The 12,261-nt window shown below is 50.1% G+C and overlaps 1 protein-coding gene across 1 annotated transcript; it reads right to left on the bottom strand.

Moving 5' to 3' along the window:
- Positions 1-378: 378 nt before the first annotated feature.
- NOTO (notochord homeobox) lies at positions 379-12,039 on the bottom strand. Its single transcript, XM_007971680.3, has 4 exons — positions 12,031-12,039; positions 11,191-11,758; positions 4,980-5,194; positions 379-2,803 (listed from the first exon to the last, which is right to left on the bottom strand). Exons 1-4 carry the CDS (start codon positions 12,037-12,039, stop codon positions 2,645-2,647), a joined length of 951 nt encoding a protein of 316 aa, XP_007969871.1. The 3' UTR covers positions 379-2,644.
- Between the last annotated feature and the right edge of the window lie 222 nt (positions 12,040-12,261).

Below are 12,261 nucleotides of genomic sequence, written 5' to 3'. Positions count from 1 at the left end.
AAGGACTAGCTTATACCCCGGAGCTCACTCACCGCACCTGAAGAGTCCAGGACAAGATTTCCTTTCTCGGTAATCCCTCTGGCAGCGGGGGAGACAGTCCTGCCAAAGGTCAGGGTGGACTTGTGCCTCTCTCAGATTCTTCAGTGGCTTAGGGACCTTGCAACCCGGGGGTAGTAGAGGAGTCCATAGTGGACCTCAGGTCTGAGAACCTCTGAAACTGGATACAGAAGTGAGTGTGCATATGCACACACTGTCGTGAAAAGGGGGAGGGGCCTGTTCTCTCATTCAAGACCCCAAAAAGCTGCAAACCACAGACCTATGGCATTTGTCCCCACAGCTAGGCCTGACTATCAAGCCTTGTTTTGTTTCCTTGTCCCCTGATTTTGTGTGTTTTGTTTGAGACAGGGTCTCGCTTTGTCACCCATACTGGCATGGGGCGATCTCGGCTCACTGCAGCCTCCAGCTCCCGGGCTCAAGAACAGACTGGGCAACGTAGTGAGACTTCGTCTCTCCAAAAAATAGAAAAATTTGCCGGGCATGGTGGTGCGTGGGAGGATCATCTGAACCTGGGGAGGTCGAGACTGCAATGAGCCGTGATCAAGCCACAATTATCTATCACATAATTATAGATAGATAGATAGTTGACAGGGACAGAGAAAGGTTCTTGAAACTGACCCTGCCTCCCCTCAAGCCTGCAGTCTGGTGTCAAGGAGTGAATAGTCCACGGACTTGGGAAAGATAGATAGTTGGCAGGGCCAGAGAAAAGGTTCTTGAAACCGACCCTGGGTCCCCTCAAGCCTGCAGCCCGGTGTCAGGGAGCGAATAGTCCACCGACTTGGGGCAAACCTACCCCGAGAGCAGCTAGGGGCCGTGCCCTCACTCACCACCAGGTGGCAGGGCAGGCTTCCCTCCACCCCTCAGCTCAGTCCCCAACAGCCATTCTAGAATCTGAATGGTCTGTGCTACAGAAATCAGCTCTGAAAATCCTGGCAGCAGGTTTCTTTCAGAGAAATCGAGCACATTCTTGAAAAAAAAAAAAAAAGGAGCCATGAGTCAGAGTCATGAAAGGGGGAAATTATAACTGTCCTGTGAAAACACAGCAGAGTTTATGACAAAATGCCAGCCTTGGCATACACAAATACTTCTATAAAAAGATGGGGCTTTGCGAGGCCAAGGCAGGAGAACCAATTGAAGCCTGGAGTTCAAGACCAGCCTGGGCAACAAAGGGACGTTGTCTCTACAAAAATGTTTAAAAATTAGCCAGGCGTGGTATCACGTGCCTGTAGACCCAGCTGCTCAGGAGGCTGAGGTGGGAGGATCACTTGAGCCCAGGAGGTTGAGGCTGCCGTGAGCTATGATTGCACCACTGCACTCCAGTCTGGGTGACAGAGCGAGACCTTGTCTTGGCTGCTGGGCCTGAGCTGCTGCTGAGAATGGTAACAGTTCAGACAAAACAAGAAAACGTTGGGAAATTTTGTGAAGTGGGCTAAACAGTTTTACCGTCTCCTCTTTGCTCTCAACTCCTTCTGATGGGGAAAGAGTCTTCTATGCCCAGATGCTTATTCAAAGAGGTTCCTTCTCCACAGCCAGGCCAGGAAAATATTAATTGCTGGTACAGGTATCACTCCCCCAGGTGAGAGGAGCTGTGATATTATGAAATATATATTTGGTCTTCATCTCGATTTCCTGGCATAGAACTCCTAAAATCCCTGGAATCTCTGAAGTGATGTTTTTCATATGCTAATGAGTTGACTGATGACTGATAGACCTTAAGACTCCATAAAAAACAAAAAGGGCAGGGTTGGGCTGGGTGGTGGCTTGCGCATGTAATCCCAGCACTTTGGGAGGCTGAGGTGGGTGGATCACAAGGTCAGGAGTTCAAGACCAGCCTGACCATATGGTAAAACCCCGTCTCTACTAAAAATATAAAAATTAGCCAAGCATGGTGGTGTGCACCTATAGTCCCAGCTACTTGGGGAGGCTGAGGCAGGAGAATCACTTGAACCCAGGAAGCAGAGGTTGTGGTGAGCCAAGATCGCACCACTGTACTCTGTCTCAAAAAAAAAAAAAAAATGGAGGGGCTGCCTTGTGGAATGAGCCCTCAATCTGTGGGGTCAGACACTACCTGCAGGTAGATCATGTCAGAATTTACTGAATTAAGAGGTTGGAATATGGGGTACACTCCTATACGTTTGGTCACAGAAGTGTTCTGTGTTGATTGTTGTGGGGTGAAAGCAAAAGAAAAACAGGTTTTTTTTTTCCATTTGGTCTTTTCTGCTCAGGGGCTTACAAGCCTTAACAGTAACCACACACTTCGCACTGTGCCTGGCACATTATTGCTTTACAGACCTCTTCTCACCCCGGGTGGTCTAAGTTATGAATGCACCCATTATACATATAAAGAAAAAAGGCTCAGAAGTTCCGTAGGTTGGCCAAGGACATAGTTGAAGGCGAGAATCTGTGCCTCCAATTATTACATTATTCCAGTTTCCAGAAATCAGTATAGAAAAGGGGGTCCCTGCTTGACAGCTCAGATTCCTCTGGTTGAGGAGGCTTTTTGTTGAAGTGTGAGGCAGGGAGCTCCAGTGGGTACCCCCAGGAGGAACTAGCCCAGGCAGCCTGGCTAGGGCCTCTGTCCCAGTCCTCAGCCGTCTACTCCTGACTCGGCATCATCACTCTGGATACTGGCGTTGGAGCTGCTGGAAGGCTCATCCAGGGAGGCAGCCTCGGCAGATGTAACCGCTGCCCTCAGCTTTTGCTGCTTCTGATACTTGACCCTGCGGTTCTGGAACCAGACTCTCACCTATAATTGGAGACAGTGGGCAGAGATCAGAATGTGACCAGCAGGTCCCACTGCTTCCCAATTCCTGGAGTGAACACCCCTCTCTGCCTGGCCAATATTTGCTCTTCCTTCTCAGGGAGGCACCTCCTCCAAAACACCCCTTTCTATAATTCCAGACACCATTCATTCATCCGAGTATTTACTGAGCTTCCAGGATGTGCTAAGCACCATCCTAGGTGATGCTGATACAGTGGCAAGCAACAGAGGCAAGCTGCCTACCCTCGTGGAGCTCAGGAGCTAGTGAAGAAACACTGGCAAGAAACATGTAAACAAACAAAGAGCTATGTAAACACAAAACGGGGTACAAACAGGGCTTTGGGTAGAGGAGGCCTCCCTGAGGAACCAGCACTAAAGCTGAGGCTCAAAGAGAGAGAGAGGCCCACCTGATGGGGACAGAGAAGAGCAGGCCCACAGGGCAGGGAACAACCTGTAGGAAGGATCTGAAATGGAACCAAGCTTGGAGTGTTTGAGAACCAGGAAGGAGAAGAGCATGGATGAGAGTGAGAGGAGAAAGTCAAGGGAGGGAAATAGGAGAGGTCAGTGGCTGCCAGATCACCCAGGACCTGGAAGGCCATATAGATAAGGAGTGTCACCCATGAGGCTTTTACGTGGGCCCACGTAATCCTATTTACATCCGAAGTGCACTGTGCACCTGGCTGCTGTGTGAAGCATGAATGGCAGCAGAAGCAGGGAGACAGGAGAGAGGCCACTGCAGCAGCCCCGGGAGAGCTGGGGCGTACATTAGAGGTGACGGAGAGAAGTGAAGCAACTCCAGCTGTATTTTGGAGGTGGAGATGACAAGACTCAATGATGGTTGGAAGCAGGGGAGGAGGAGGAATCTAGGATGATGGGGTTTTTGAGTAACCAGGTGGATGGTGGAGGCATGTATGGGAAAGGAACAGATTTGGGCAAGAAAAAAGTCAGGAATTGAGGTTTAGACTTGGGTTTCAGATACGTGCCATGAGACATCTAAGTGGAATCACCAAGAAGGTAGTTAGAGATATAAGTCAGACAAGATGGTTGTGCTGAGGATACAAATTTGGGAGTCATTGGCTTATAGATGGCATTTTAAGCCATGGGAATAGATGAGACCAGCTGGGAAGAGATTTCGAGGTCCCCAAGGGAAGGGTAGCCTGCCAAGGAGACAGAGCTGGGAAGAAAACCAGACAGCATGGTGTCTGGAGGGTATGAGGAACATGTTTCAATAAGGGATGGGGTGGCTGACTGTCCAATACTAAGAGCTGCTGAGTGGTGAACTGAGTTGAAGAAAGTAAAGTGTCACATTGTTGGTTCTGGCAACATGGAGGTTATTAGAGACATTGCTGAGAAGTTTTGATGGCATGGTAGGGAAAAGTCATGTTGGAATGTGTGAAGGAGTGGGAGGTGACGACACTGACAAAGTGAACATGGCAAGTTCTTGAGAAGTTTGCCTGTGAAAGGAGCAGAGAATTGACATAATAGCTGGAGAGGAATATAGGGGTGAAAGAAATATTGATTATATTGACTCTCTTCAATATCCACTTAATTTTTTTCTTTTTCCTTTTTTTTTTTTTTTTGTTGTTGTTGTTGTTGCTGCTTTTTGAGAAGGAGTCTCGCACTGTTGCCCAGGCTGGAGTGCAGTGGCATGATCTCCGCTCACTGCAACCTCTGCCTCCTGGGCTCAAGCGATTCTCCTGCCTTGGCCTCCTAAGTAGCTGGGATTATAGGCACCCAGCTAATTTTTGTATTTTTAGTAGAGACGGGGTTTCACTATGTTGGCTGGACTGGTCTTGAACTCCTGACCTTGTGATCTGCCCACCTCGGCCTCCCAAAGTGCTGGGATTACAGGCGTGAGCCACCACACCTGGCCACATCTACTTAATTTTACTAGCAGGTCCTTATTTAGCATGGAAGTCCTTTATTATCAGTTTTTAAACTAATAATCTAAGTTAACATTCCAAGCTGTTCACATAATGTGACTTCAAATGGGACTTTTTTTTCATTATATAGAGCGTGCAAAAAGTCAGGGCCTGTCCCCTCAACAGCATGGCACAGGGAAGAGGGTCCATGTCTTCCTCCCACCCTCCGTTTAGGGTCTTGCCGAGGTAGTGTTTGTCCCCAGGTGCAGCCCAGGCCCAACAGGAGTCCCTACTCCCACCTGGTTCTCTGTAAGTTTGAGCCGAGCTGCCAGCTGGGCTCTCTTCTTCCCCACCAGATTGTGCTGTTTTGCAAACACTTTCTCCAACTCTTCCAGCTGCTCCAAGTTAAACATAGTTCGGACTCTCTTTTGCTGTCTCTCAGTGTCCCTTAGGTCCTCCGTTGGGGCCCAGTCTGGGAAGGCCCAGAGTCCTGAGCAATGAGCCAGCTCCAACCCTAAAGAGCAACCAGCAGCAGGGGAGGTTATCCAGAAGCCCCCGGCACTCCCACCTTGGCAAAATGAGAAGGCACACACAGCTCTACTACCTTGCCTTCCCCTTGGCCAGGTAACAGTGCAAGAAGACAGTGGAAAGAGACTGCAGAAATAACAGGAAACAAACAAATGGGAAAGAAGGGACAATGCAATGAGACTCTGTCTGTCACCACTACTGTCTAGCCAAGTGGCTTCACTTCTGGCACCTAATAGGAGTTGCCAAACCTCCTTTCTTTTTGCCTTCCTCTCCTTTCCTTGACTGCTTCTGGCAACACCATGGAATGGGCAGAGAAGAGTCCCCCAGGGTTTCACCCTTTTAATTCATTGAACAAATATACTTTTTGAACGTCTGCTGTGTGTCATGCATGGTTTCAGGACAAAACAGAAAATCTCGGTCGTTATGGAGTTTACGTCTTAGAAGTGAGGTCAGAAGAGATACAAGTCAGAAGAGAGGGTTGAGCTGAGGATACAAATTTGGGAGTCATCGCTGAGCACAGTGGCTCATGCCTGTAATTCCAGCACTTTGGGAGGCTGAAGTGGGCGGATCGCTTGAGATCAGGAGATCGAGACCAGCCTGGCCAACATGGTGAAACCCTGTCTCTACTAAAAATACAAAAATTAGCTGGGCATGGTGGCACATGCCTGTAATCCCAGCTACTCAGGAGGCTGAGGCAGGAGAATTGCTTGAGTCCGGGAAGCAGAGGTTGCAGTGAGCCAATATAGAGCCCACTCCACTCCAGCCTGGGCGACAGTGCAAGACTCTGTCTCAATTAAAAAAAAAAAAATTGGGAGTCATCAGCTTATATAGATGGTATTTTAAGCCATGGGAATGGATGAGACCAAGCTGTGGGCCAGTGGAGATGCATCAACCAGGAGCAGTTCCTAAGTTAAATCTTGATGGGAATGAGGGAGTGAGTCATTGGGTTATCTGGGAGGACAGTATTCCAGGCAGAAGAATGGCAAGCATAATGCTAAGGCCATTCAGCCCCCACTAGCCTTGGGGAGTCAGGGCTGGCAGACAGACTGCCCCAACAAAGGGAGTGTGTCTGGGGCCCTGGCTGCTTAGGACTCCAACCACTGGGCCCACTAGGCTTACTCTGTGCCTGCCAAGGTAGACCAAAAGATCAGGAAAAGCCCATCAGACATACAGCCTGGTGTACCCAGTCAGCCTTGTTTCAGAATCAGAAGTTGACCTTTGAGGAAGAAAGTAGGCTGTATTGTGTATTCCTTAAGAGCTCTAATTGAGGCCAGGCATGGTGACTCATACCTGTAATCCCAGTACTTTGAGAGGCTGAGGTGGGCGGATAGCCTGAGGTCAGGAGTTCAAGACCAGCCTGGTCAGCTTGGCAAAACCCTGTCTCTACTAAAAATACAAAAATTAGCCAGGTGTGGTGGTGGGCACCTGTAATCCCAGCTACTCGGGAGGCTAAGGGAGGAGAATGGCTTGAACCTGGAAGGCGGAGGTTGCAGTGAGCCAAGATTGTGCCACTGTACTCCAGCCTGGGCAATAGAGTCAGACTCTGTCTGGAAAAAAAAAAAAAAAAGCCTCTAGTTGGAATCCCAGCTCTACCACCAATTACCAGCCAGAGGATCTTGGGCAAGTCAGTGTACTTCTGTGAACCTTGATTTCCTCATATGTAAAATGATGATAATTAATCCCTACTTCCAGAGATGTCCAGTTTTTAACATGGTGCTGTCTGGGCACAATGGCTCATGCCTGTAATACCAGCACTTTGAGAGGCTGAGATGGGCCCATCACTTGAGCCCAGGAGTTGGAGACCACCCTGGGCAACATGGCAAAACCCTATCTCTACAAACATACAAAAATTAGTCGGGTGTGGTAGTGCACAACTGCAGATTGGCTACTTGGGAGACTGAAGCAGGAGGATCACTTGAGCCCGGGAGGCAGAGGTTGTAGTGAGCCAAGCCGAGATCACTCCTTGCCAATAGAGCAAGACCCTGTCTCAACAACAACTACCACAACAACAACAACAAAAACATATGCGCTGTTTGCTTACAGGGTGCTTAGCAGTGTGCCAGGCACAGAGCAAGAAGAAAGTCAGTGGTTATTATAAAAATTAAAACAGAAGTGATAATCCAGTGGGGAGGAGAGGGATTATTTCCAGATCTGGGAAAAATTAAGCTGGATCCATATCCAATATCTTGCACTAAAAAAAAAATCCGAACGGAGGAAATCTTCAAATGTAAAAAGGTAAACCCACAAAAATTTAGAAAAAAACAGGGGGAAGTTATTTTATGACTTCACAGTGAAGAAGTTCTTTCCAAGTATCATATAAGACCTGGCGCCAGGCACAGTGGCTCATGCCTGTAATCCCAGCAGTTTGGGAGGCTGAGGTGGGAGGATCGCTTGAGCCCAGGAGTTCAAGATCAACCTGGGTAACATTGTGAGATTCCACCTCTATAAAAAAAATGTTTTAAATTAGTTGTATGGTAGCGCATGCCTGTGGTCCCTGCTACTCAGGAGGCTAAGGAGGAGTGCTTACACCTGGAAGGTTGAGGCTGTGGTAAGCCATGATTGCACCACTGCACTCCAGCCTGAGTGACAGAGAACCTGTCTCAAAAAAGAAAAAAAAAACAAACAACTGATTTATAAAAATACATCAAACATATAAAAATTAAAATTTTTTCTATGTAACAAAAGAATACCACCATAATCAAAGTCAAAGGCCAATAAATAGAAAAAAGTGTGTAGTTCATTACAGTTAAAGGGCTAATTTCTTTTTTAATTTTTTGAGATAGGGTCTTGTTCTGTCGCCCGGGCTGGAGTGCAGTGGCTTGACCTGGGCTCACTGCAAACTCTGCCTCCCAGGCACAAGCAATCTTCCCACTTCAGCCCCCGCCAAGGTGCACATCACCATGCCCAGCTAATTTTTGTGTTTTTAGTAGAGACGGGGTTTTGCCATGTTGCCCAGGCTGGTCTCAACTCCTGAGTTCAAGTGATCCACCCGCCTCAGCCTCCCGAAGTGCTGGGGTTATAGGGGTGAGCCACTGCACCCGGCCAGGGCTAATTTCCTCAATAGAAAAGAGCACCTACAAATAGATTGTTTTAAATAACCAACTATACATATGGACAAAATACAAGAACAGATAGTTCACAGAAAAAGAAATACATCACAAGGTCAGGAGATCAAAACCATCCTGGCTAACATGGTGAAACCTTGTCTCTACTAAAAATACAAAAAATTGGCCAGGTGTGGTGACATGTGCCTGTAGTCCCAGCTACTTGGGAGGCTGAGGCAGGAGAATCACTTGAACGTGGGAGGCGGAGGTTGCAGTGAGCCGAGATTGCGCCACTGCATTCTAGCCTGGGTGACAGAGCGAGACTCCGTCTCAAAAAAAAAAAAAAAAAAGGCTGGGTGCAGTGGCTTACGTCTGTAATCCCAGCACTTTGGAAGGCTGAGGTGGGTGGATCATGAGGTCAGGAGATGGAGACTATCCTGGCTAACATGGTGAAAACCCATCTCCACTAAAAATACAAAAAATTAGCCGGGTGTGGTGGCGGGCACCTGTACTCCCAGTTACTTGGGAGGCTGAGGCAGGAGAATGGCATGGGCCTGGGAGGTGGAGCTTGCAGTGAGCCGAAATCGGGCCACTGCACTCCAGCCTGGGCAACAAAGTGAGGCTCCGTCTCAAAAAAAAAAAGAAAAAGAAAAAGAAATACAATAGCCCTTAAACATGAAAATATTCTCCATCTCACTTATTACAGAAATGCAAATTGAACTAACACAGCAATACTGTTTTCCTTCTATCAGGTTGGATAAACTAAGATGGATAACACATCATGTAGGTGAGAGTGAAGGAAAAGGGAGCACTCTCACACACAGTTGGTTTTGAACTCCGGGAGTGCAAAGCGGGTGCAAGCTCTGTGGAGGGCAATCTGGCAAAACTACAGCAAGCCCAACAAACCCAACTATACCAGAATAGCCTATGTGCAAGGTTATTCATTGCTGTGCTGTATATAACAGCAGTGACAGAAAACATCAATGGGACCTGATTAAATAAATTATGATATATTCCTTCAATGGGCTACTCTGTGGTTGTAAAAGACGCTCTTTATGGATTGGAAAAATCTCCAAGATACATGGTCGAGTGACTAGAGTAAGGTACAGAGCAGAGTGTATGGTGAGTTTGGGGAAATGAAGGAAAGAATAGACGTGTGTGCATATCTGTATTCAGGTAATAAATGTGCATAAAATATCTCAAGAAGTAGGTGGCTAGGTGACAGGCAAAAGAGGAAAGTCCTCTCCATATATCTTAGTACAAATTTTGACATTTGGACCGTGTGGGTGTGATACCTATGCAAAAACTAACTTGAGGCAGGGTGCAGTGGCTCACGCCTGTAATCCCAGCACTTTGGGAGGCTAAGGCAGGCAGATCATTTGCGGTCAGGAGTCAAAACCAGCCTGCCCAACATGGGGAAACCCCATATCTACTAAAAATACAAAAATTAGCTGGTCGTGGTGGTAGGCGCCTGTAATTCCAGCCACTCTGGAGCTAAGGCAAGAGAATCACTTGAGCCCAGGAGGAGGCTGTAGTGAGCAGAGATAGCACCACTGCACTCCAGCCTGGGAGACACAGCGAGACTCCTTCTCAAAATAAAACAAAACAAAACACACACACAAAAAAAACTTAAAAATGAGACAACTGTAACATGAAGTAATAAACTGTAATTCAGACCTCAAGTGTGTGAAGAGCTCAGAGAAAGGTGACTTGGAGTGATGGGCACGGCTGCCAGATCCAGTGATGTTCAATTTGGATGGGGCTGGGAGTCCAGGGGTTAATGCACTGCTGAAATGGGTTGAGGAAATGCTGGACCGGGGCGAGTGCCCTGGAGTAGGAACCCGGCAAGATTGTGTTACAACTATCTTAGTATGGGTTGACAAGTCTTGGACTAACTTTGCTCCTGTTTTCTTCGTGGGGACATGGGGAAACATGAACCTGGCAACCAAAAATGCAAAAGCACATGTAGGTGGATGTTTAATGCTAGAGGGCAAAGTTCCCTCTATAGTTACTTTTTTTTGTTTGTTTGAGACGGAGTCTCACTCTGTCGCCCAGGCTGGAGTGCAGTGGGGCAATCTCGGCTCAATGCAACCTCTGCCTCCTGGGTTCAAGTGATTCTCCTGCCTCAGCCTCCTAAGTAGGTGGGATTACATGCGTGCGCCACCACGCCCTGCTAATTTTTTTGTGTTTTTAGTTGAGACGGGGTTTCACCATGTTAGCCAGGCTGGTCTTGAACTCCTGACTTCAGGTGATCCACCCGCCTTGGTCTCCCAAAGTGCTGAAATTACAGGCGTGAGCCACCACGCCCAGCCTTACAGTTACTTTCTCATGAGATTTAAGTGCCTGGCCCTTAAGCACCACTTAAGAGCATTGCAGGCACGCAGGCTCAGAGCGGAGAAATGTGGAGCCCAAGTTCACAGACGTGAGCAGTGGAGGCAGTAGAGGTGCGTGAGCCTTGACCAGCTCCTAACAGCTCCTCACTCAACAGCACCGCCCGGAGCGTCCACTTCTCCCCCCACAAACAAACAGGGCCATCGGTTCGGGTCGAGAGCAGCTTTGGGAAGCGTCTCTGCCACCAAGCGCTACCCTGGGGTGTGCGAGGGAGTCAAGGGACGCGGAGACCGGGAGCAGGGCTGGGTACCCTTGCAGCCCCACCACTTGCCTCCTGCCCACCGCATTCAGGCGCTGCGCCGCCCTCACACCCATCCTCTCCCACCTCAGCAGCTTGCTGGGCAAGCCTCGCGCCGGAGGCTTTCTCGGCAGACTGTCGCGGTCCTCGGCTTCAACTGCAAGGTCAGCGGTGGCAAAGCCCCTTCTCACTCCCGCCGTGTGTGATTCTCAGACTCAGTGCCCTCTCCTGCACCTCCGCCGGAGGTGGCGGCCTAGGCTCTCCAGCCCCCTCCCAGTCCCCTGCATGCGGGCGCGGGGCGCGCAGTACCTGTGACGCCGAAGCCCGGCAGGCCGCAGACGGGAGCCACGCGCGGCCCTGGCACAGGGTAGAGACCCACGCTCAGGTAGGCGGGCAACCACGATGCCGGGCACGCCCAGGGCAGGCCCGGGGCGGCGCACAGGAAAGGAGCGGTCCAGAAGGTCGGGTGGGCGCAGGCGGAGCCCGACGGCTGGGAGGCCGCCGGCGTGCGGGGGTCGGGCCTCGCCAGGATGGCCTCGACAGAGAAGGGAGACTCGAAGCGTCTGGGAGCGCGGGGCATGTTCGGGCCGGTGGGGAACCTAGGCGCCGGAGAGCGGCCCGAGCGCGGAGACCGGACCCGAGCGCCCGAGGGAGCGGGCGGCGGGCTGCCTCGCGGCCTGGGGCTGGGCACGACGCGTCCCTTGCCGGGACGGGCGCAAGGAAGGGAGCTCGGGAGGAGTGAGAAGATTCTGCAAAAGGACGGGAGCAAGACCGGTTGTCTGGGAACCTCCCGGCGTTCGGCGAAGGCTCTTAAATTTGGCGGGGCGGGGCATGGGGCGGCCTCTCCCTTCTGCGGCCCGGGCGGGGCCCCCAAAGCCTATGAGCGCCCGCCCTGGGCGAGGCAAGGTGGCCACAGCACCAAAAAGTGTGTTCCCTCCCTTCCTCTGCTTTTAAAAATGCCCACCCTGGGGCGGTCGGGGGAGGACTCTGAGCTCGCTGGTGATCCTGGGCGAAGCACCCAGCCACCGGGCTCCGTCTTTGTCCTTCCGTCACTGGAGCAGGGATGCCCGTTTCCCCGGGGCCTCGCAGAGGCGGAGCTGTGATCTGGAGAGCGGTAGGGCAGTGCCTGCGTTCCTGGCCTCAGCTGACCCGCGCCATCCTCGACGCAGAAGCCTCGGCCAGGTTCACTAGGACCGCGCAGACTTTGTTCGTTTTTAAATGTAAATATTTTATTTATAAGCACAATGATAAGTAAATTTTCCACCTGGCCTCAGCCTTTTAATTTCCCTGCCTTGAGATGCCGCTGTGGTTACCAATTTCTTTCTTTAGCATTTTTTTTGGCCAGGTGCAGTGGCTTATGCCTGGCATCCCAGTACTTTG

Source organism: Chlorocebus sabaeus, chromosome 14, assembly GCF_047675955.1.
Source record: "Chlorocebus sabaeus isolate Y175 chromosome 14, mChlSab1.0.hap1, whole genome shotgun sequence".
Lineage (NCBI taxonomy): Eukaryota > Metazoa > Chordata > Mammalia > Primates > Cercopithecidae > Chlorocebus > Chlorocebus sabaeus.
Note: the sequence above shows the minus strand (reverse complement) of the source record. Positions and strands in the feature narration are given on the sequence as shown.

Excerpts from the sequence above, each read along its gene's own strand:
- NOTO (XM_007971680.3), bottom strand. Across the intron at positions 5,195-11,190 it reads GCCGGGCTTCGGCGTCACAG|GGTTGGAGCTGGCTCATTGC; the intron begins GTACTGCGCGCC and ends GTTGCTCTTTAG. Across the intron at positions 2,804-4,979 it reads TCAAACTTACAGAGAACCAG|GTGAGAGTCTGGTTCCAGAA; the intron begins GTGGGAGTAGGG and ends CTCCAATTATAG.